Here is a 24,894-nt window from a genome sequence, read left to right as displayed (position 1 = left end):
GTACTTGATTATTTCCAGGTTTGTTCATGTATGTATCTGCGTAGCTGCTTCGTTAAAAGTTTGCGGGGGGCTTGAAGAATAGTGGTTTCAGATCGCGAGAGTAAATCCAAAATTTCTCTGAATAACAGTGGTTATACCAGAACTATTTCAGTGGTGAGTTTAAGAGGTTTTAAAACAAATGATATTCAAATATTCTACTACTGGTCTGTTATAAAGCTCTGTGTTGAAAGATTCCCTCATTTTCAGTACAGTCACACTAGCAGGGCCCCGAAATATGTTGGTACCTGTACACAGAGCTGTTCGGATTGAGGATGAACTTCTGGAAGGTTAAGTATTTGCGATTGGACCTGGAATGGTTAACAACAGACTTGCTATGTCAGGTTGTCCCTGTATGATTTTCGCTTCTGCAAAATCTTTAAGGTTTAAGGCTTTTGGTCTGGGCCCAACCCTGGCTTTGCTCAGCAGCATGGCTCAAAAGTGATATATGGGTCCAGATCTGCTCGTTCAACTACAATTGATGCTGTCTCTGGTGTTCTGCTTAAGATTTTCCCTCATTCCTGCCTTTATTGACCTGGAACACAAGTTCCACATGTTCACGAGTCCATGACCTCATTTTGATATGATCAGCATGAGAGAGGATTGAACGTGTAACGGCTTATGTTCGAAAGCAGTGACTCAAAAGTCTTTTGTCGTTCTCTCTTCCATACACAGACATCAGCAGAGTGGTGAGCAGGAACCTTAGTGTGCAATAAATTATCTGCAATTGCAGCAATTATCTGCAAGTCCAAGACCTTTCACTCTGCCTTGTTTTTTCATCACTGTGTTTATCCCTTTTGACTAGAAGGCTGCTTGTGCAAAGTCCTTTTACTCAAACAATTCTAAAAGAACGGCGTTTTACTTGATTATTTCCATTTCATACTACTTACACTTTGTCTCAGATGGAACATATGCAGTTGAGATTCATACCTTGGAGCTGGTAATCAGAGTACATCAGCTCCTTACAAATAGGGTTCAGTCAGACATCTTGCATTTTAAAGAACAAATAAAATAGCTGCACTGTAACACTCGCACAGCCGTTGATTTTCTGAAGTAAGAAATGCAGTTTTACATTTGAAGTTTGAGTAGCTTTTTATAAGACTAATCAATAGTTTTCTGTTAGCAAAGAGACAAGCTGCAAAAATAGTGTAAAACATGTCACCCCTAATGACATATCCACAAAACATTATCACCTCAACCTGCAGTTACAGACTTAGCTCTGCCTTCCACTGAAGCTTGTGTTACTGCTTGGGTTGACACTGAACACACTGCACTGGGAAGCTGTTTCAAGAGCTATTGCTACACTACCCAGCCAACAGCAAGGGGCAGTGAGATCCTAGTTGAAGACTAATGAACACAGAATATTTTGCTGTTAAGGAGACAAATATTTTTTGAGCATGTGGGAGTAGACAAAGTATACATATTAAGTTATTTTATGTGTCTCTAATTTACCGAGATGAATATTAACCATCCATTCATTCATCCGTCCATCCATCCATCCATCCATCCATCTAGGTACACCCTAGACAGGTCGCTAATCTCATGCAGGGCTAATATATAGAGACAAACAAACATCCATACCCACGGTTACTTCAGAAACACATTAACACACAAGTGCACACATGCACTTAACCTAACCCCATAGATGTGTTTAAACTGTGGGAGGAGATCTCACGCAGACATGGGGAGAACACAGAAAGGCCCCAGCCTGGATTTGAACTCATGAACCTTCTTGCTGTGAAGCAGCAATTCTAACTACAATACTCTTCTTCCATTTGAAAGGATCATTTTAACATTGTAATATTTGCCATGTTGCCTGCAGAAGTGTTGATGAGTGTTCTGAATGAGGTAGATGAGTAGTTACACTATGTACACTTGCGTAATTTTGACAGGATAGTTTCAAATCAAATATGGCAAGTTGTGCACTTATTTGAAGTAACACCGCTGCATTTGAATGTGTCACATTAACTGTTGCATTTATTGGACATTTACAACTCGCCGAGCCTCTGAAACACATCAAGTACTAAATTCTTCTGTGATGAAAATGACTGTTTTATGCACATTAACACCAAACGCAGCCACAACATCAGCGGCTGTTAATATTAGCTGACTAGCAGTGATGTAATTGCTGATCAAGGTTGGTTGTCCTTCCCATGCTGCTTCATAATTAAGGGCAAGAAGTGCGCATCATTCCAAACTGAACTTCCTCACTGTTATCATAAGTACACTATTCCAGCATGCATAGTCCGACTACAGATGATGCTTTTTCCAGTGCAAAAATGGTGAACTCTAAAACTCCTAGTGTTTTAGAGTTCACCTGATTTATAAAAGATCACAGTGCAACATGTACACATTTGGAGACACAGTTGAGCATAGTCCTCTAAGCCAACTACAGGACCTTTTTTGGGCACAGAACAATGACTTGCCATCTCTAAAATCTGAATTCCATATTGCTGGTGTCTGTATTGTGTTGCTTTGACTCTATGAACGAACCGATAAATATTTATAGAAGCTGGAGCTAAACACTTAGAGCAGTGCAGAGATCCATCATAGGTGCCTTTGAAGGCGGGCTTTAGCTTGCTGTTCAGTCAACACCTTTCACTTACTGTCTTACACGCACACACCAACACACATGCACAAATAAATAATATACAGGATGAAATACTGCTGCTGTAAGTCAGTGATGTGGCTCTGAGTCACTCGGTAACACCCACCTCACACGCACACACACATGCATGAACGCACACACACGCACCTCTGCAATAACAAAGCCAGATATTCACACATGCTCACACACATACACACATGCACCTGACGTAGTGTTTGATGGAGTTAGAAGCCATGGCAACAGAGCTGTGACTCTTGCTGTCCTGTGAGTGGACTGAAGCTGTGGAGGAGGGAGGAAAAAGCTAACAGCCAACACGGCTTCTCAAGTGCAGCTATTATTATTCCCATTCTCTTATTCCTTGCTTTTTCCTCTTCTTGCCTTTCACAGCAGCTATCTTTATGGTGCTTTTGTTTTTCTTCAAGACCGTTAGAAAGACTATGAGGTTCAAAAAAGAAAAAAAAGAGAAAAACTCAACCGAGAGAGGCAGAAGAGAGGTCAGGAACTATGTATTTTTGAAGCCATCGATTGCAAAACCTGACACATCATCAGAGGGAATTGCGCTGATTCTCCCTGCTGCAACCAGACAGCATTCCGGATAGCATCTTATTTGTTGACATATTATTTTTATCTCACCCTTCTCACTTGCTGCCTCTCCCTCTTTCAGACTATAACTCTTCCTGTCTTTTTTTTCAAGTCTCTGTGTATTCCTCCTTTGCAGTTCTCTCTCTTTTCCTGAGAGCAGGGTGGTGGTGGAGGAGGGGGCGTGCAGGTGGACAGGTCTCGCAAACATCATCTGTATAAGATTAACTGACTGCAGATACAGATGGTGGAGAGACAGAGAGGGAGGTGTCGGAACAGTGCAGGTGAATTGCATTTCGGTCTCCGGTAGCACTTTCACGGTCTGATTGTCAGCATTTGTTAACATACACACGTGCACACGGATGCGTGCACTCTCCCTCGCGCTGCCAAATCGTAGGAACGTGGCTGTTGACAGCAGAAGTTTGTCTGTTCCCCTGCGTTGCCCTCCCTCTCTCCTTCCCTCCCTCCATTGCATACGATCCAAGCACGGGCTGTGAAAGGTGAACTTGCAGCCTGCTGTGGATAAATTATGTGTGACATGTTTAGCTGTGCTGCCTTATATGGAGACTGGTGTATCTGAATACTGTAAGGCTCTGCCAAGAAGGAAGGAGGGAGAGAGGGAAAGAAGAAAAGGAGGAGGAGGAGGAGGAAGGAAAAGAGGCAAGGGAGAGAGAAAGCGAAGGAAAAAGGAAGGAGGAGGGGGCGGTGGCAGAGGGAGTGAAAGAGAGGAGTGCCGCGAAGCAAGCATGAGGTTTTCGCTTTCCATTCTCCCCTCAGCAGCAGTCAGATGAGTCCATGCAGAGATACAGTAAGTCTTGCTGTTTACTCAGTTTATATGTGTGTGTGTGTGTGTGTCTGTGTGAGTGTGTGTGTTTGTGTGGGTTGCGTGCTACTCTGCGTTAACAAGACCGAGTTGTCCATTCTTACTTTTTCTCCTTTGTTCTGCCGTGACTCGCTTTTGAAAATTTTTATTCGCCATCTGGACGTTGAGTGTGTTGATGTGTTGATGGGTGTTTTGAGTGAGTTTTATGAGTGTTTCTAATTATGTGTGTACATGTGCAGATTGACACTGCGCCTCACTGCTAATGTGTGGTAGTTTTGATTTGCGAGAGCATAAATGTGGAAAAGAGCTGAGCAGACAAAAAAGAATGGGTAAGGTTGGTGTTTAATGTTTCGCAGAGTAGTTAGCACACACTCACACACAAAGACACACACACTCACACTGACACACATTCCCTTTTCGTTTACACTGTGTCTGTCTTATTTTTGGACTGCAATAAAGTCCCTGTTGTGTGAAAACTGCTGGTAACACTAATGCTAAATATGCTCTCACCCTGATGGATACCTGAATGAGAAACATAAATACACGCGCACACGCACACCAACTCAATCTCTGACTCGAGAACAGTCCTGCACTTCTGTACAAAAGCAAGGCTACTGGTGTTTACAGTGCAGCTGCCCTCAGGAAATGACCTGAACGTTACTCAGACTGACACACAAACGCACGTGCAAAAAAGAAAAAAAAAAATCTGTTGAATATTGTGTGTAATGTAAAATATTCACAATATCCGTTAAGAAAAGTACATTAAATGCTGTTATCTTTGCACCAGGATTGGTTAGGAAACGAGGAGCAATCATGTGATGAAATTATGATTATTACATGTGCATAATTTCTGTTAAAAAATGTGATTCCCAGTTTATCTTCATGCACATCTCATTTGCCACTCATCTACATACATTTTCCACACTGCACAAAAAGGGGTTGTGGTGCATGATGTCTCTTCGATGACAGAATGGAGGGTTTCATTTTAAGCTTCATGAGTGCCTCGCACCTAAAATTCTCTGTGAAATCTTTTGAACTTTCTGATTTTTTTTTTTAAACACCAACCCACTTATCAAAAAGAAGGTAAAATATTAATTTATCAAAGGCACAGCTTATAGCTGCTCACATTTAGAACTATACCTTCACTTTCCAGAGCAATAAAAACACAATAAAAGCATTGTGGTGGTTTACCGGTAAAAGACTTATTTTGATGCTGCGAGGTGATTTTCCCTTAATGGTATCTTGCTCCGGTGTCATGGCAATTGATAGTGACTCACAAAATTGAAAATACAGGTTTAAAATTTAGAAGAAGAAAAAATGCAATGATGCCTGAATGTTGATTGTTTGTGGGCGGCACACCTACCGCTATGTATAGTGGTAGAAGTAAAACGAGTACCATATTTGAGCTCACATGCACATTTTTGTTATTTACCAAACTCACACTCCTTGCTGCTTGTTATCAATCATTATCTCCACACCTGCCACTCTCTTTCACAGTTCTACTTTCTCATATTGCACATCTCTGTCTCTGTCTGTCCCTGCAGCTTTCAGTTTTATTCTGTCTGCCTGCTTTTTTTGTGGCTCTCGCTTTGCTTCTCTTTCAGTGTCTGAGTCGGTTGAAAGAACTTCTCTGCAGATCTACAAGGTCATTAGGGTATAGAACAGCGGCGTGTGGAGGCACTCAGATACATACTGAATTTCACAGCACGCATAACTCTGACTGATCAACTAGGAGTGTGTAAGACAAGAAGATGCTCTAATAGGGAGAGTGAGAGAATGCTTGATTACCTGCGTTTGTGAATTTCTTTGCAATTTTAAAAAAAAAATGTAGAAAAGGTCTGTCCTCATTTCTCATCCTCCCCCACCTTCTAGTTTCATCCACCACCTCTTCTGTCCTTTCGAAGTGATGTCATCTCCCTGCTGTCTTCAGCAGCCACGGGGCAGTCTGTTGAATGCAGATGAGCAGTGTGTTTGTTTGAAAAAGCTAAAGTGTATGTGCATAACAACATGAACTCACCCTTACTCTGATTTGCATTATTCAGTTACCAGAAAATAAGAAAATAGTGTGGATGCTTTGATCAAGGTGAAAGCAAAAGAACGTGAGCGGACACGACTTTGAATTCCAAGCCTCAGAAATTCGACACAGAGCGTGTAAGTGGCAGATAGACAGCCACTCAGACAAATGGTTGGGGAAGTCCTACGAGGCCATTTGGCGAGTGGCAAAGTCACAGTGAGTCAGTCAATGGTGTATGATTGCTGTTTTCCCTGCAGTCTGCAAAGCTGTCACCGGACTAATGCACACTAGTGGAAGATGTAATCTATAGTAAATACAGTTGGCTCCATAGAGCAGCCCTCTGTGGTTTCTACAGATTAAGGTGTCAAACAGAATCACTGGTCAGAGACAGCTGAAGAGTACAGATTATCCCCATGTTTGGCCGATTTGCTGATCTGGTAAATGGTAAATGGCCTGTATTTATATAGCGCTTTACTAGATCTTTATATAGATCTGATGACAAGCCATGGATCCTGCATTTCGCATGTGGGTGTGGTGGTGATATTTTCTTCTGAGAGGGGCACTTCTTTGGTATTTCCTCATTTGATCAAAAATGCCAGACTCTTGGATGTGGAAAAAAGTCCCAGAAGGTCAAATCATTAGCATTAATAATCTTCATCTACTGAACTTTACGTTATGTTATTAAGCTTTTTCAGACCTCCATTCCTAATCGGGGATCATCTCACAGTTACTAATCTTTTTTTTTTTTTTTTCTGTAAAGGAATTCCACAGCCAAGTAGCTCATAAATAATTCTCATTTTGCTCTACCTTTTCTACCTTTTGCTTATTTTCCTCACTCCTCTCATTATTTGCAAAATATCTGTTCTGTTTCTCAGGCCATGCCACCTTTCCCTTCCCTGTCTTTCCATCTGTCTGTCACTTTAACTGTGCTGCTTTTCTTTATTATAACTTTTGCATTCACTTGTCTGCCTGTATTGTCTTTCGAGGCTGACATGTCTCAAAGCGAAACAGACATTGTTAAACTGAACAGTCATGTCAGTGACATCAATTGTGTTTGTGCATTTGCTGAAAATGGCCCTGTGCTTGAAATGACACATGCTGAGATGCCAAGTGAATTTACAATTTAGGTGTTTTTTCCTTTTTCATGAGCATCTGTCTTCCACCTTTCCAGCCATTAAATCTATATCCCCTGGACATCTTCTTCTATCACTCACTGTCTCTATCAGTCTTTCGGTCTGTGACTCTTCCTCTCATTCTCAGCGTTTTCCAATCTTTCAAAATCTACCCTCCCACCCACACTTTTTTGCACACATATACTCACACACGCACCACCTCCATTGCTATTCCTGAGAGGAGCAGACTGGTCTGGCAGTGGGTTGGTTTATGTCCATGAACTCAGTGACACCCTTGCTGCCGCTGCATTACACCAGGCTGGCATCACCACAGCAAAGTAGCCGTACTGCAGTAAAGGAGGAAGACAATGTGTACATCCACACAATGTATGTGTACATGGGGACTGCATGTAATCCCCTCTCCCTGTGTAGCATATCAAACCACATATCTTAACCATGAAATCTATATGATCTCACACATCCCAAGTCATATGAGTGTGCTACAAGTGCCTCACCCCTTCTGTCTATGTGCATGTCAGGCTCTTTAAACACTTGTGCTGATACCACAGTGCAGACGACAGCTTGCACACGTGCCACTTGACTGCCCCTTGTCATCTCCCCTCCCCTCTGTTTGTCTTACAGCTAAAGGAGGGAGTCACAGACTGTGTGGTTAATGTGTGTGTGTGAATTAGAGAGAGTGCACGAGAGATCGTTGATGTGCATATGCATACGTATCACTCATATGGTAGTATCCTGATTATAAATGCACTTGGTGACCTTACGTTTATCACTACAATTGTGTTTCCTCTAGCTGATGCAGGCCTGCTGTCGCAGTGCTAATATGTGTGTGTGTATGAGTGTCGCAAACTCAGCATCAGAATGAGGTATAAGATTACCCTGATGGTACAATCTGTCTAACCGTCATCATAATGGAGTATCATTCCACAATGACTAACACTCAGCTGAAGACTGTCGGATCAAATCTCCAGCTTGCGTTTGTTTGACAGGGTTCATGTGTGAGCCCTATAATTTCAGTTAAACCCCGGCAAGGTATTTGAGTTAACTTGTGCCATGACTAAGATGCCCATCACTGTTCCTCTAGCAGCTTGAGAGGGAGGAAACCAAGCAAAGGCTTTATTTTTCCTGAGGTACTGTAGATTCAAGAGAAAATTGCCTAAAATCAAACTAATGCACAGTTTTCAGTTTTATTTATATAGCACCAAATCAAAACAACAGTAGCCTCAAGACACTTCATATTGTAAGGTAAAGACCCTAAAATAATACAGAGAAAACCCCAACCATTAAACGATCCAAAGCAAGCACTTGGCAAAAGTTGGGAAGAAAAAACTTCCTTTGAGGTTTAAGAAACCTCAAGAACCAGGCGCAGGGAGGGGCAGCGAGGGGAGGGACAGAGGACAGAAGACACAGTGTGGAAGAGAACCAGACATTAATATAGTATTTAATGACTTCATAGAGGAAATATTCTCTAAAACAAATCAAAAAGTTATGTTTATCTGTGGTGATTTTAATATTGACCTGTTGAATCCGAAAAAGCATAAAATGACCGACGAATTCCTAAACACTATGTACAGTTTGAGTTTACATCCTAAAATAACCAGGCCTAGCAGAATTACACCACATTGTGCCACCTTACTTGACAATGTTTTCACTAACAATATGGAAAACAACATTGTGAGCGGAATATTAATTACTGACATCAGTGATCACCTACCAGTTTTTGCAGTTTATGACACTAATTATAAGAAAAATCAGCATGAAGAACAACTGAGATACAGACGTAAGGACAGAAGAAACTATGAATGCATTTAAGAACGATCTATTAAATCAGGACTGGGACAATGTGTACAAAGAAACTGATATTGATATTGCATATGGCATATTTTTAAGAATATTCATGGAGTTGTACGATAAAAACTGTCCAACAATAAAATACAACAGAAAGCACAAATATTCAGATAGACCATGGATCACCAAGGGTTTACAAAACGCATGTAAAAAGAAAAATACACTCTATAGGGAATTCCTAAAACAAAGAACAAAAGATGCTGAAAATAAATATAAAAAATACAAAAATAAGTTGACCAATATTATACGTGTATGTAGGAAGGAGTATTATAGTAAAATATTGAACAACAATAAACATAATATGAAGGGAATATGGGATGTTTTAAACTGTATCATTAAAAATAATTCTGGACAACAAAGTTATCCTCAATACTTTATCGACAATGGCAATATTATGGAAAACACTGCTGATAAGGTCAACAGCTTTAATCATTATTTTGTAAATATTGGACCAAAACTGGCAGAACAAATTCCTGAGTCACTGCCATCAGTAGACTGTTGTGAAAACCTGATTGATAGGAACCCTAACTCAATGTTCCTCACATCAGTGGAGGAAAAAGAAATAATTGACATTGTACACATGTGTAAATATAAAACATCTACTGATTGTAATGATATTGACATGAAAATCGTCAAGAAGGTCATTGAAGGAATTGTAGGACCTCTAACATATATTTGGAACTTATCATTTCAGACGGGAAAAGTGGCATACAAAAGGAAAATAGCTAAAGTTGTGCCGCTGCATAAAACTGGGGATAGACGCCACTTCACAAATTACAGGCCTGTTTCTTTACCACCACAATTCTCCAAAATCCTAGAAAACCTGTTTAATAAACGATTAGACAAATTCTTAGATAAATATAAATTACTCTCTGACAGTCAATATGGATTCAGATCAAAAAGATCAACATCTCTGGCATTAATCGAATCAATTGAGGAGATTACGAATGCTATAGATCAGAAACAGTATGCAGCTGGAGTATTTCTGGATCTCAAGAAAGCATTCGACACAATCAATCATGACATATTAATTAATAAACTGGAACGGTACGGGATCAAGGGGGTTGTACTGCAATGGGTGAAAAATTATTTAAGTGACAGGAAACAATTTGTGAAGCTGGGTGTCCGTTCCTCATCATGCTTGGACATTGCTTGTGGTGTTCCACAAGGCTCTGTACTGGGTCCAAAATTATTTATTATTTATATAAATGATATTTGTAAGGCATCTGATATATTAAAATTTGTATTATTTGCAGATGACACAAATATTTTTTGTTCTGGGGGGAATCTAAAGGAGCTGCTGGATACAATTACTTCAGAAATGTGCAAAATTAAAAAAATGGTTTAACAGGAACAAACTATCGCTAAATCTAAGTAAAACTAAAATAATCTTATTTGGGAATTCCCTTAGAAATGCAGAAGTGCAGATTCATTTAGATGGTGTGGAAATTGAAAGAGTACTTGAGCATAAGTTTCTTGGCGTGATTATAGATGATAAATTAAACTGGAAGTCTCATATAAATCATATACATAACAAAATTTCAAGAAGTGTCTCAATCTTGAGTAAAGTAAAACACATTCTGGACCACAAATCACTCCACATTCTCTATTGTTCCCTGATTGCACCGTATTTGAATTACTGTGCAGAGGTTTGGGGCAATACTTACAAATGTTCGCTATCATCAATCTTTATATTACAAAAAAGGGCCATAAGGATAATCCATAAAACTGGTTACAGAGATCATACAAATCCACTATTCTTAAAATCAAAAATTCTAAAATTCACAGATCTGGTTCATTTTCTCACTGCACAAATTATATATAAAGCAATAAATAACCTGCTTCCTGACAATATTCTAAAAATGTTTTCTAAAAGGGAACGGGGATACAATTTGAGGGAGGAATTAAATTTAAAACATCCTCGTATCCGTACAACATTAAAAAGTTTTTGCATCTCTGTGTGTGGAGTGAAGCTGTGGAACAGACTAAGTAAAGATATGAAGCAATGTCCAAGCATGGCGCAGTTTAAAAAGCGGTTTAAGGATATGGTTTTTACAGGGTACAGGGAAAAGGTAGAGATTTGATAGGGTGTTCTTGTCTAATATTTTCATGTGTGTGCGGGTGCACGGGTATGTTGGTATGGGTATATGTATATATTTGTAGGTTGTGTATCCTTGAGGTGTTAATGGGGTTATTGAAAATGTGTATATGTGCGTATGTGTATATACGTATGTATGGATAGATAGAAACATATATGTATATATATTAAAAAAAAATACACATGTCATATAATGTAATTGCAAGGAGGTATTTCTGTAGTCTATTGATACTAGATAGTGGAAAAGGGGTGGGATTAAATAAGCTTATGCTTCTTCCTGCTCCTTTTTGAACATGAAAGTTATTTGGAGCTGTGGTTGCTCATTTTCCTTTTGTTTTGCTTTGTTCATTTGTCTCTTAATTCTATTTTGTTGTACTTTTTCAACATGTTCAAAATAAAGATTCAATCAATCAATCAATCAATCAATAATAACTAATGTAATAGTTAATCTAATAGCAAATAATAAAAGTGAAAAAAAAAAGTTCAGTGATCATAGGAAGTCCCCAGCAGACTTGGCTTATAGAGTTACCTTATCCAGCCCTAACTCTAAGCTATATCAAAAAGGAAAGTTTTTAAGTGTAATCTTAAAAGTAGAGAGGGTGTTTGTCTCCCAAATCCAAACTTAAGAGGCCTGAAAGCTAAAGGCTCTGCCTCCCATTTAACTTTTAAATATCCTACGAACCACAAGTAAGCCAGCAGTCTGAGAGCGAGGTACTATCAGGTCTTTAAAATAAGATTTGACCTGATTATTCAAGACCTTATATAGAGGCGATGAAGAGAAGCTAATATGGGAAAAATATACTCTCTCTTTCCATTCCCTGTCAGCATTCTCACTGCAGAACTGCAGATCATCTGAAGGCAACAATCCATTTTTTGTTGTCACTGTGACATTTGATGTTTTCATATAGAGGAAATTAGTTTCCTCTCTAATTAGGACTGCATGTAAACCTTCAATATAACTTGTATTCAGAAAACAAAATCCCTCATGCAATATTTCAAAACAGGTCAGAAACGACACCATTAATCAAGTGTGTTAAGTCATAGCACATTAAATTTCAATTTTGCAGCACAGTGTATCTGTTATTTCCATTATTAAAATGTATTTAAATAGTATGCGCCATTCTGGGGGAGGAAATAACCAAACCAACTTTTGAAACTGCTTGAATAGATGTGTGGTTTAAAGACCAGACCAGTGTTGCCTCACTGCAAGAAGGTCCTGAGTTCGGTTCCACCACCTGGCCTTTCTGTGTGGAGTTTGCATGTTCTCCCTTTGTTTGTTTGGGTTCTTTCCGGAAACTATGGCCTCCTCCCACAGTCCACAGACATGCAGTTAGTGGTCATTCCAAATTAGGTGTGAATGTGAGGTGGGAATCTGAGTGCGAGTGGTTGTTAGACTTATGACAAACTGGCAACTTGTCCAGGGTGTACACTGCCTCTTGCCATATGGTAGCTGGGATTGGCTCCCTAAAAAGGATAAGCGGAAGAGAATGTATGGATGCTGAAATGCTGTTGTATTAAATTAAAGAACTCTGTCAACATGTATCGTAAGAAGTAAAATGACAGAAATCTGTAAGTTAATAACTTTGTCTAAAACTTTTATATCAAAAAGTTGCAGTTACCAGTCCAAAATCGATGTCCTTCACATCCAATGGTCCTTATTGGAGTCTTTGCCGGGCCGATTCTGGCTCCCGGACCTTATGCTTGACACTCCTGCGGCAAAGCTATATGCATATATACAGGCGTTGTCTCCTGCCGTTGCGCTACCCCTGCTCCTAACCACTGCAGCCTCATTAATGGACAGCCCAGTGGCCGTTCCCGATGTCACAGTGTCATTTGAAAACTCTGTGTCTTTCCCTTATATTGCTATGATATGAGGCTGGACCTGACACCATTAACCACTTTGTCCTTGCTTTAAGCATGGTTTATCTAGTTGCCGTGGCGATGGTGACCTTGCAGCACATTACTGGTGGTACTGCAGCATAAGGTGTTGTGTGAACAAGGAATGAGTATAGAGACAGCGAGAAGGAGAGATAGAGGGGGCTGAGACAGTGGGCGAATAAAACGAGGACAGCTACTATTAAAAGACTAGCCACGTTCACAGAGTTGTTTATGTCACATGATACTGCGAGTGCAACTTAGCAGAAGGCGAGCAGATTTGTTTGAAGAATAAAGACTTGGGGAGAGAAAAATAAGTGAAACACTGAAGCATGCATGTGTAAAGAAACAGAAAAGGAGAACAGGTGGAGATTAGGGTACGAGAAATGAAGAGAGATGAGAAATGTTGAAATGATATCACAGCAGAATGCCAGGCGTGCTTTTTAAAACTCTGCTTTTTGCCCTCCCAGCTTTCCCCTTTGATTCCTCCTCTTGCGTACCTGCCAGTTCACACCTTGATTTTCCTGTCTTACTACCAGACACCGACCTCTGTCTCTTACAGACTTGTACTAATTGCTCCTGTTTGCCTCTTATCAATCCCTTTCCAGCTTCTAGCCTTTTCCTGTCACCACCTTTGGTCTCCTTTACTCTATTTGTCTCTCGCAGCCTCCCCACCCCATACAGGCTCTCCCTGATGTGCCTATCAGTATAAAGGGCAGCTCAGGTCGTTTATAGATGATATCCTGGTCAGCCGGTGATGCGGTGTAATATGAAGTGTCCAGCATCTGCTTTTTGCTGCTGCTGCAGTCAGCGCCCTTTAACCTCTCACATTACTGAATTTCCCCTTCTCTTTTTTCCCAGTCCTCGCCTCTTACGCCACCAACTTCTTCCTTAATACCTGCAGTGTAAACTTACTGAACAATTAAATTGGAGCCAGAAGATAAAAATCTCTGTTTCTAACCTGCTGTATTCCCAAAATCCAGAGAGAAAGAGCATAAAAAACAGATTCTGAACTCTTGGCTGAATTTGTAACACTTAGAGAGTGGCTGAACCATCAACTTATACTGCATGAACACACAAGACTTTTCAAATGCTAGACAGCAACTCCGAAGGCACTTTAATAGATCAGAGTTTATCCTGTGACTCTCTTGGGGAGTTATGTTTTCAAGCATATTATTTTCTCTTAGTTTCCAGCAAGCTTCTGTTTCTCAGTGAACTGTGTTTGGTAGATCATCCGTAGGAAATCAAACATGAAGGAACCTGCTTTCTAGCTTTCTTTTCTTCACCTTTGGTTTTATTTTTTTTCCCCTTTTCTGGAAGTCATTCAAAGTGAATAAATGACTCAGATCTCTGGCCTGCGTTCACAAAAATCTTCCTCATTCTTCCTCTTTTTGTCTGTTCTTTACTCTCAGATGCAGGGCTGCATGTTGCTTTAGTTAACAGCTCAGTTTCATGTGTGTTATGCTCAACAGTCCAAATTAATATTATGGTATGCAACTATATAAAAAATAACACTGACATCATTCTGAGCAACTAATGTATAATTAATTATATCTATGCTACAAATGGCAGTGTTGTTTTTCTGTTTGGCCTGTCTTTCTGTTTTATTGGCTGGCTTGCCATTTTGGCTCAGACATCCTGACCAACTCCTGATTTAAGTCTCATGACATTTTACGTGGACATTCATGGTGCCCAGAGGATGAACCCTGCTGACTTTTTCAGTGGTGCCACCTGCAGTGTGACATTTGCATTTTTATGTGAAATGCCACAACTGCTAGTTGATATTGGTGTGCAGCTCAGAATGACTTACAAAAAATTTGGTGATCTTTTCATTCAATTCTAGCTAATAGTGGATAAGTCTCTACTACTACCAATAGCTACTTAACAAATTAATCTTTTTGCTACATGAATATTTTCAGGTTTTTGTAGCCTACCTTGAGTTTTTCATGTGTGAGCAGGCTGTGGTTGCATGCAGATAAAAGCTGCGTGTGGCAAGCAAATTGGATATAGCGTCCAGAAACCATGAGCTGTAACTTTTTATTACCTTCTTGTTCTTTATCTGGATGTGGAAACAATGACCAGAGGACAAAAATGGAAATCTTGACTCAAATATTTGGATAACAGAAAGCCACAAAAACATTGGCTGTTGTCCCCAGAGGCAAATTAGGCTGAGTCGCTCATGGGGTCACAGATTTCTCAATTTTGAGCATTACATGCAGCTTCTCACAGACATAACATGATATTATTTTTGTTGAGTCTTATTTTTGTTCAAAGAAGTTGCCAAATCAGTGTTACCTTTGCAATATTATAAAGGTGTTGCAGATATGTTAGTAAGAGGGTCTTAGTAGTCAGTACTTCCACAGCAGGGGTGTCACTCTGAGCTAAATCAGTGTGTTTTTCCTGGTCAGTTGTCATATGCATGAAATAATGTAGAGTTGGGCCAAATGAATGGCACCGTTTTACCAGACAGATTAACACAAGATCAGATGGCTCTCTTTAAACGAGGAGATACGTGAACCCTGGTGACACTCGGCATTACAGTCTGCTTTGTGCTGACCACATGTCAACAGCTGGGGTTGGCCTGGAATGAGACAGAATATTCAGCCAATATTTTATTCTTTTTAATGAACTCTATGTGTGTGTGTGTGTGTGTAGGGGTGCATGTGTCTGTTTGGGGTTTGAAGAAATCGGGGTGTTTTGTGGGAGTGTAACATCCCCAGGTTTCTGCACTCCAACTTATTACTTTGGCTAGTTGATCTGATGGTGTAATAATATCTTCTGCCTCAGGCTATGGGAAATGGCCACATGCATTATTCACACGTGGTAAGATGTTTATTGATGACTTCTTTATTTATATATTTCCTCTGTGCCAGAGTCATTTCTCACATTTGTTACCTCTTAGTTTTAATCCTGCTTTGAGGTGAGAGTCGACTAAGGTGCCTCACTCCCTCCCCCATGTGGAACTGGCACTAATAATGCATGTAAACGTGGAGCCCCATTACATCTATATTATTTTGTCATAGCCGTTTCATTTAGGATATTCCAGAACCCGCAGAAAGCATAACTCTTAACAGAAAACTAGCATGCCATTGCCTTAGGACTCAAGGGTAAGTTTGTCTAATCAAATCCATGTACATTCTCTGTTTGTTTTCTTTTTAACCATGCAGCCTTGCAAATGAGGCATATTCCCTTTTATATGAGCATATGCGAGAGTTCAGTGCAACTGAACTGTGGGGTTATGCTCTGATGTCTCATGTCCTTTGTGCTTAGACCAAATAAAACAAGACTTTTAACCAGGAGACCCAGGATCATCCCCCACGTGGGAATATAGTTTTTGATGCACTTCAGTTATGATTCCATTGTTTTGTGTTACATTGTTTACTTAGGTTACAGAAAAGTACAACTGTTGTCCATTTTCTGGTCATGCTGATCAACACTTTGAAAAATTATAAACATAATATAGTGCATGTGAGACATTTACACTTTTGAAACTACTTTTAATAAATGAAAACAATAAAAAATGTTGAAACTTTGAATTTTTAATGTGGATTTTGAAAAACAAAAATGTTATGTGTCCTTTAAAAATGGTGGTAGGAATGCTGCACAGCTATGGTGGTTAACTCATAGGGTATGACTCTGCAATGGAAATGTTTGCAAGGCTTAGGAACTGTCCTATGAAGAACACTGTCCTGTAGTCTGGCAAATCAAGTTTAAATATGACATCATAGCCACTTGGCTCACAGTTCAAATATAATCAGAGCACATGGGATAGCTGGCACAGGCACATACATGTTATATAATACATGTTTTTGGAGAAACGTATGCTGCTTTGTATGAAAGTGAAGGTTTTGCTCTGCAAAGGTTCAAACTGAAAGCGTCTGTATGGCAGCCATAACACGAGACAGATGACTTCTGTAAATACTAAGGAAAGGTACTTTGGTGCCTACTTTGTCACACTGCTTACCATCGGATGCACTAGTGCATCTTTAATAAGAGGAAAGAAGATAATGGCTTTAGTTCGGAGAATTCGAAGCTGTTCGAGGAAAAAAATGATTACACAAATCGTGTAAATGTTAATTACCGGTGCATTTCCTACTATAACTTGTAGATTTGATGATATGTTTTAGACATACAACAGTTTGTTATTCTCGTGGGTGAGCTATGGATATCATGCTGTTTTATTAGAATCTGCATTAGTTAATACCAAGGTTTAATAGGTTTTGTCACGGGGTGTAAACGGACTCACGCGCAGACCAGGGATCCTTGCAAGGAAGACAGTGAATTTATTTACTTTCCCGGGTCCGGGAAAGATCTGTACACAGAAACTCCGGTTAGAAACAGACTGATTGCTCAACGATACAGCGACGAGTAGCACCGTGCTGCCATCTTAAGTAGGGCTCGGGATTGCGACGATAGGCAGCAGGTGTGGAGATAGCAGGTGCGTGGGCCAGGGGCGGGAGCCCATAATGAGCACCGCCCCGGCAGGAGAGAGAGAGAGAGAGACAGAGCAAAAACAACAAAAACACATGGTGAGGCACAGGGACCATGACAGGTTTAGAGAGTGTGCTATAAATAAATAGCGTGAATACATACATCAGTACAATAAATTTAAGGTTTACCATCAGTTTCAGCATTGCTGTATTGCCAGACTTCAGGATTATCATTAATTAATTTTAATTCAGTCACAGATGCCGAATGCCTTAATAAAGACTTGAGGTACACTGGATCATCTCCACAGCGGGAAGGGGAAATATAAATCTACAGGATGAGCAACTAATCTCAGTGTGACAAGCATTTTCTTCTATTTTAAATGTTTTAGATTCAGCGTTTTAAAATTACAACGGTGGTAATGAGGTAATCTTTTTCAGATGTCCACATTTATATAGCCTGCAAAACAACAAACAAACAAAGACAAACAACAAGTTAAAGTATCATGGATGTGCTTTTTCTAGTTCATCTTCACAATATTTTCGTTTCAGCTCCAGCAGCTACAACGTACCCACGACATTTGCTGCCAAGTCAGTAAGTACCATTTAGTTGGGTCCTTCGATTTTCTGGTTCTTTTTTCCAAAGTCGTTACGAATTCTCTTTCAAGCCTTTGCTTGACCTCGTGATGCTTTGAATTTTAAATCAAGCAGTCAAGATGTGATGGAAGTGCAGACTTTCTGTTTTAATTTAAGGGGTTTAACAAAAGTTTTGCAATAAATGCTTAGGAATTAGAGCCATTTTATACATTTATATCACATATTTAGATGATCAAAAGTAACTGGGCGGACATCATTTTATATCATTTCAAAGAAAATCCTTTGCTGTCAATGAATGTCCAGTCTTGAACCCATGGACATCAGTAATTGCTGTGTTTCCTCTCTGGAGATGCTTTGCAGGCCTTTACTGCACCCACCTTCAGATGCTGCTTGCTTGTGGGTTTCTGCATTTAGTTTTACTTTTAATAATTGAAAAACATGCTCTGATGTACTGAAATCAGGTGACTGATTAGGACACCAAGGAATATATCATGTCTTTGCCTTAAGAAACTCTTGGGTTTCTTGGGAAAACTCTTGGAAAACTCTTGTTAAGGGTTATCCATTTGCACTGTGAAGCACTATCTGACTAGTTTTGCAGCATTTGGCTGAATCTGAGCAGAGAGTATATCCCTGTACACTTCACTGCTCATCCTGCTGCTTTTATCAGCAATCACATGATCTATAAACACTAGTGACTCGATTCCAGTAGCATCCATAACAGTGCCTCCACTGTGTTTGACAGATGTTACAGTATGCTTCAGGTCATAAACCGTTTCTCTCCATCTCTGAGCTTTTCTTCTCCCATCGCTCTGTTAACAGTTAATCTTGATTTCATCTGTCCAAAGAGTTGTTTTTCTTTTTTCGGTGCACGGCTTCCTGTTCCTGAATGTAACCGGTGGTTTTCCTGACTTGTTAGTTGTTGATGCTTAATTTGTACTTCCTGTACTTCTGTCTGCATACAGGAAGTGTTGACTCACATCTTGACATGTGTGTCTTAGAGATTTCAGCATAAATAAAAACAATGTTTGAATATATGTTGATACCAGAAAGGTCAGGAAGAAAGAGTGGGTGATGTAGAAGACTAATTTTGGCAAGCAGTAGTCATCTCTCTATTCACTCTGCTGCCACTTGCACATATCCGCGCTGCCCAAAATATCAGCTTTGGGCTGAAAAAGTAGTTCACGAAGTGACTGGCCCAAATAGGAGCAATCAATGCTTGACCAAGTACTTTCATTTTATTATGCTTTTTCCCTTCCTAAGTCATGTACCTCTTCATTTTTCTTCAAACTGTCATTTTTAACTCTTGGCCACATTGCTAGACTACTGATTAAAAATCTGAAAAAAGTTGGTCCTTGATGCTCCTCTACTGTTAAATATCTGGCATCATTAAGGGTTTTTTTGTGGCAGCCCAGTGAGATAAATGCTTTGATTTAATACAACCACCTGAGAGTAAGTTTTAAAGTCATGCTTAAGACTTGATATCTATCCACACAGACTTTGGTGAGTTGATTTGCTTGGTTTTTTTCTGACTTAGTTTTCTTCCTCTACACACTTTAAATGCTAATTTAACCCCACTGAAACTATACCATGTTTTGGAGTTAAAGAGGCGTTACCTAATACCAGGAATACATATTTAGGAATAGAGCCTCTGTGTGAATCACAGGCCACGGTGAGATTGACTGAGAGGTCACTCTAAATAAGGTCATTTTGAAGTTACCAGAGGACTCCTATCGAGTTGGATGCTTTATATAAACATCATACCACTGTTTCATGATAGCACTGTCACAGAAATATTTCATCTCTTAAAGTGTGGGAGACTTAGAAGTGATGTAATCACTGGTGGGATGTCGGTTTTTGGGCACTTCCTGTAAGCTGTTGGAGATTTGAGGGACAGTCATGTTCTTTCAGCAACCACTTTTTCTCAGATGAAATGCTTTAACTATCGCAGAAAAGAGTCTAACAAAAGTAAAACAAAGAAGCACGTCCCAAATATTTCCCTCTTCTGTAGCGACCTTTATCAAGTCATTGCCTCGTTTGTCCTACCCGGCAACCTTCCAGCAGTGACGCTGGGACCGTCTAGCTTGCTGATAGGCTACTTTTAATCTTACTGGGGATGGGCCGATTGTTAAATCACAAATCAATACTTTGATACTTGAGTGCTCGCCATTAGCTGCGTGTAAATACTGGCTGCAGTATTTTAGAGTATAGTTACTTGATTTTTGTTTATTGTGTTTCTTTTTTTTCTTTGTATTGTCTTGTTATTGTTCACTTGTCATTCATTATTTTCTGTTTGTTTACGGCGCTAATTCTAAATGTTAATTAATACTGATGCAGACGAAGATGCATAACATAATTGTCCCTCTTCCACTTTCTGTCTCCCCCCTCTCTCTTCTTCATGGTCGACTTTTGAAATAAATTGTCTGTGCCTGAATGCTTGAGCTTTGCTGAGCTTTCCTGTTAGCAATGTGGTGTTTGATTTTCCAGCTGAGAGCCTGGTAGTGTCTGCGAGAGCTACTGTGGGAGAGCGTGCGCGACAAAATGAATGGGAGGCAAGTTCAAATGAGGCTTTGTGTCTGAATCCAATTGTGTGTGTTTGAGAGGAAGAGTATTAGCCTTGTGTTTGTGAGCATGTATGTGCAATAAGCGCTGTTACCCTGATACTCTTCCCTCCTTCTCCACAGAGAGAAGTGCCTTCATTCGCTGACCCCTGTGGCTGTTTGGCTCCGCTGAAGCCGCCTGTGCCTCTGCGCCTGTCCATGTCTGCTGGAGCTGCCAGCCACACCACGAGCACCAGGACTGCCATGATTGCCAGCCTCGTCCGCTGAGGCTGTCTCCACATCACTGACACCTCCCTCCTCCCCTCCATCCCTTCCTCTGTCTGCCAGCCAGACCTCTCTCCACCCATGCCACTCAGCCCTCCTCTGTGGAAGTCAAACACGCCACCTTTCTCCGCAGACAGAGGCCGATACTGAAGACACAGCGTTTTTATCGGCTCGTTTTAGCAGAAGAAGATTGTCTCTTTGCTCTCCCCTCCACCGGCCCCTCTCCCCCTCCTCCTCCTCTCCTGCTTTCTTCTCTCCTCCAGCCATGCATCTTTTCATCATGGGCCAACTCGATCGATAATGTGTTTTGCCATTCATCTCACCTGACAGTTCAGCTGAGGAGCAAGCAAGGCACAGGGAGAACTGGTGTGCATGGTGTGGGTGTTTGAAAGAGAGCGATTACAAAGCAGGTCTCTCTGGCTGTCAGCAGCCTAAGCCCTGGGTGACAGGTGCTGAAGGAGCCCCAAACAAACTCTTAGGATGGGCCACAGGTGGTAGACGACAGCAAGGCCTCTTAGGCTTAAATTCAGAGTCAGACCCTGGGGAGAAAACCTGTAAAGTCTGCCTTTTTCCCATGTCCTTTATTTGTACTTTCTCATCATTTGCCTCAGTGTTATTAGAAACATACAGAAATAGACATAACTGCATTTGCTGGATATCTATTACTCTTAATCGACCCCTCCTTCCTGGTTTAAAATGGCGGTGAATGTGACACCGATCCGGGACACAAAGTGGCTGACACTGGAGGTTTGTCGGGAATTCCAGAGAGGAACTTGTTCACGACCAGACAGTGAGTGCAAGTTCGCCCACCCTGCCAAGAGCTGTCAAGTGGAAAATGGCAGAGTCATTGCCTGTTTTGACTCTCTCAAGGTGAGTATGACAAACACCTGTGATGTTCAATCAGCACTGCCCTGTTTTTTTGTTTTTGTGGAGTTTTTATTTTTATTTTTGAGCTTATGCTGCTGACAAGGGTGGTCTGAGAATTTATCAGTTTGTTTAACTCGTCTACAAAATCGACACAAAATATTATTTTATTGCTGTGCTTCTTATGACTACATTTGGTTATACTTTGGCAATAGAATGTATATAGATCTGCATAAATACTTTTAAAAGTATGTTTGTGTGTCAGGGTAAGCTGAGATGAGGCCATAATCGCATTAACATCTGTGAATCAGACTCAGAGTTTCCTTTGCAGGCACATAACTCTGGTGCAGGACTGTTGGTTGGCACAAAGTTGCAAAGGATTTTGTGTGATCGTCACATCAACGGGCTGCATGGGAAATAGAGAAGTAGGACAGCATACTGTGTAATTCACGTTTGTATGTAAGTCTGTGGGTATATGTCTGTGTGTGTTATTTTGAGGTCATGCAGCACAGTGGGGTGTTCTCAGAAGGCTCTGTAATTTACTGTCTATTTTTGCCCTGGCACTGAGACAACACACTCCCACTATGCAACTCCTCTCTCCGAGACAGGGGAAGAAAAATCAAACGGCAGAGTGGATGGAAAGAGGGAGGAAAATGGACTGAGCTGAGATGTTGTGAAGAAAACACAAATACATATATTAAGGTATAATAAATGGGGCGAGAATTATTTATCCAATGCTTAAAAGAGATTAAAACGCCCTAGGCGCGAGTAAAGTTTTGATTAAAACTTCCAGAAGAAATGACACAGATATTTATGTCGCAGTGTAGCTTGTCACCAAATCTGTTTATAGGCTTTCAACCAATTTTATTTAATACATTTTGCAATAAGCTTAACTGCTTTTGTTGTCAGTGTAAGTGGTACGAAAGGTGGACAGAGGACAAAGGTTTGATTCTGGCGACTGGAGACATTGGAGAGGTTTTGCATCTTGACTCATGAGTGTTAGCTCACGGCAGCTAACCACTGTGGTTGGAGAGTTTTCTGATTTTGAGCCAGTTTTGAGCAGAACTGAATCTAGAGCCATGCTAAGATTAGTGATAATGTTTAATGTGTCTGCTTTACAGCTGCCCCCATCATTGTTTAGCATGTTAGCATACAAATGTTTGCCAGCTAAACACAAAGTTTAGCTGAGACTGATGGGAATGTTAATACTTTTACAAATAGAACAAAATCAGTCTAAACAATGTTCAGTCCAAACTAGAAACATCTGCTTCTTGGTGATTCTGGAGGAAATCACTAAGAAGACACAAAACTTACCCTACCACCATAGTGTTAGCATAGTTAAAGAATAAACACCTCATCCTGACATTATACTCTGTATATTGAAATGCAGATACTCTAGGGGAACAAATGCCAACATAAACATTTTGATATCTCAGATGTTATTAATTTGATAAGGAGATGCTGACGTAATTTAATTCAGGCATTTTTCTTTTGATATAAAGGAGACAAAGTCAGGTGTGAACTTAGTTAAAGAAAAAGAAGAGAAAATAAGACAGTCAAGGAGGTAAATTTTGATAACACACATATGTAGGTGGAACAGCAGTGCAGTGATTAGCACCGTCTCAAAGCAAGAACGTCCTGGGTTTGGTTCTGCCGGTTTGCTGGGTTCTTCCTCTTGCAGTCAAAAAACATGTTAGGTTAAATATGATTCTAAGTGTGACTGTGAGAGCGAATGATTGTTTCTATCCACGCTCTACCCCAATGACAGCTGGGATAGGAATTCAATCGGTTAAGAAAATTGGATGGATGTATTCTTAAATTTGATGCTGCAAAATGTTATAAACGCTCATACACATCGAATATGCAGTTCATTTTTTATTTGATCAACATTAACGAGATTGGGTGTAAAGGCTGTCCAGTGGCTGAGAGCCAAACATGATGGCTGAGAGGTTTTGCATCGAAAGATCATAAAAGTGAACGTACACGGGATAAACACAAGACAAATGTACAACATGCACACACATGCCTCTAACTGCTTTCTCATTACTTCATATGTTTTATATGTGCTGAATGCAGAGCTATCGGTGAGATACATCTCTATATTTTGGCTCCAGTGGGCACAATCGTTCTGGATCCTAGAGCTCTGTGTACTCTCTTGTGCACGTCTTGTAATTTGTCCCCTATCTGATTGGCAAGCAGGGTGTTATTCTGTGTAACTGGAGACTTGAGCTGAGAGTTAGTCAAGCAGTGCAGGCCTTGGTTTATACCTGGGGATGGATTTCTTGTTAAGCCAGGCACTGTGTTATTACAGTTATGGGCTGTTTGGCTGAAGCTAAGGTGGCTTGTGTGGGTTTAGTTGGTACAGGTAAGGCAAGAATGGATAAGGGGGGCAGTTGGGGCCTTGTATGGATCATGAGAACAGACAGACAGACAGAGCTGGAGAGGGCAAGAGCAGGCGCAGCAGGGAATGCGCAAGGAAGCATAGCACTATGCACACAGCCCTTCCCTGCTCTCAGTGCCAGGGCATTCCACAGTCTACCTCCCTTCCCTGCCTTCATGACAGAATGATAGATCTGCTTTATCTGCAGATGAATTCATAATACATAGCCAGGCATGGAGAAGGGGCAAGGGGATAAGGGAAGGACAGGCAGGAGAATGTGGATAGAAAAATAGGAGTAAAGGGATGGATGGTGCTAAACGTGGCTTCCCACCCCTGGATAATTTTTCACACCACCTGCCCTTCGGTGCTTTTACAATGCAGGCTAGCAAAGGAAAGGAGGACTTGTAGCAGGAGAAATAGAAAGACGCATGGATAGCTTCCTTAATTTTATCTTCTTTATGTATTGAATCAAGTCTTTCTCAGATTCCGTAAATGCACATTTTATTTTCACATCAGAGCCTTGTGAATTCTTACCAGTTGGTCTCTTATGATAATACCTTTATTTATACCTATTTATACCCAAACTTCGTTCAGCCATTCAGCAATGTCACAAAAATAGGTTTTTGTCAGTGGTGAATATGGTGGAAAGTTCCATTTACGGGGCGTATAACAGAGGATGGACTGATAAAAGCAGACAGGAAATGAGGCAGAGGCTCTTTATGATTGGCCAATATTACAGTGAGACTGACCCTCATGGCCTGGACTCAAGTAACGAAGAATACGATGTTTACAA

General features: G+C 40.5%; 1 protein-coding gene across 14 annotated transcripts in view; it reads left to right on the top strand.

Annotated features, from left to right (window-relative positions):
- Positions 1-24,894, top strand: part of LOC309688151 (muscleblind-like protein 1) — a 73,889-nt gene that overhangs the window by 6,954 nt on the left and 42,041 nt on the right. For 9 of the 14 annotated variants that reach the window (XM_082503635.1, XM_082503627.1, XM_082503625.1 and 6 more), the window contains exon 3: positions 20,717-21,727. The exons of 1 other annotated variant lie outside the window; for it this stretch is intronic. In XM_082503635.1, coding sequence (XP_082359761.1) covers positions 21,554-21,727 — 174 coding nt within the window. In that variant the 5' untranslated portion in view covers positions 20,717-21,553. 4 more of the 14 variants (XM_082503634.1, XM_082503632.1, XM_082503633.1 and 1 more) reach the window with 4 other exon arrangements.

This window comes from Aulonocara stuartgranti (assembly GCF_965226115.1).
Source record: "Aulonocara stuartgranti genome assembly, chromosome: 14".
Taxonomy (NCBI): Eukaryota; Metazoa; Chordata; class Actinopteri; order Cichliformes; family Cichlidae; genus Aulonocara; species Aulonocara stuartgranti.
This window is presented reverse-complemented; position numbering and strand designations above follow the sequence as displayed.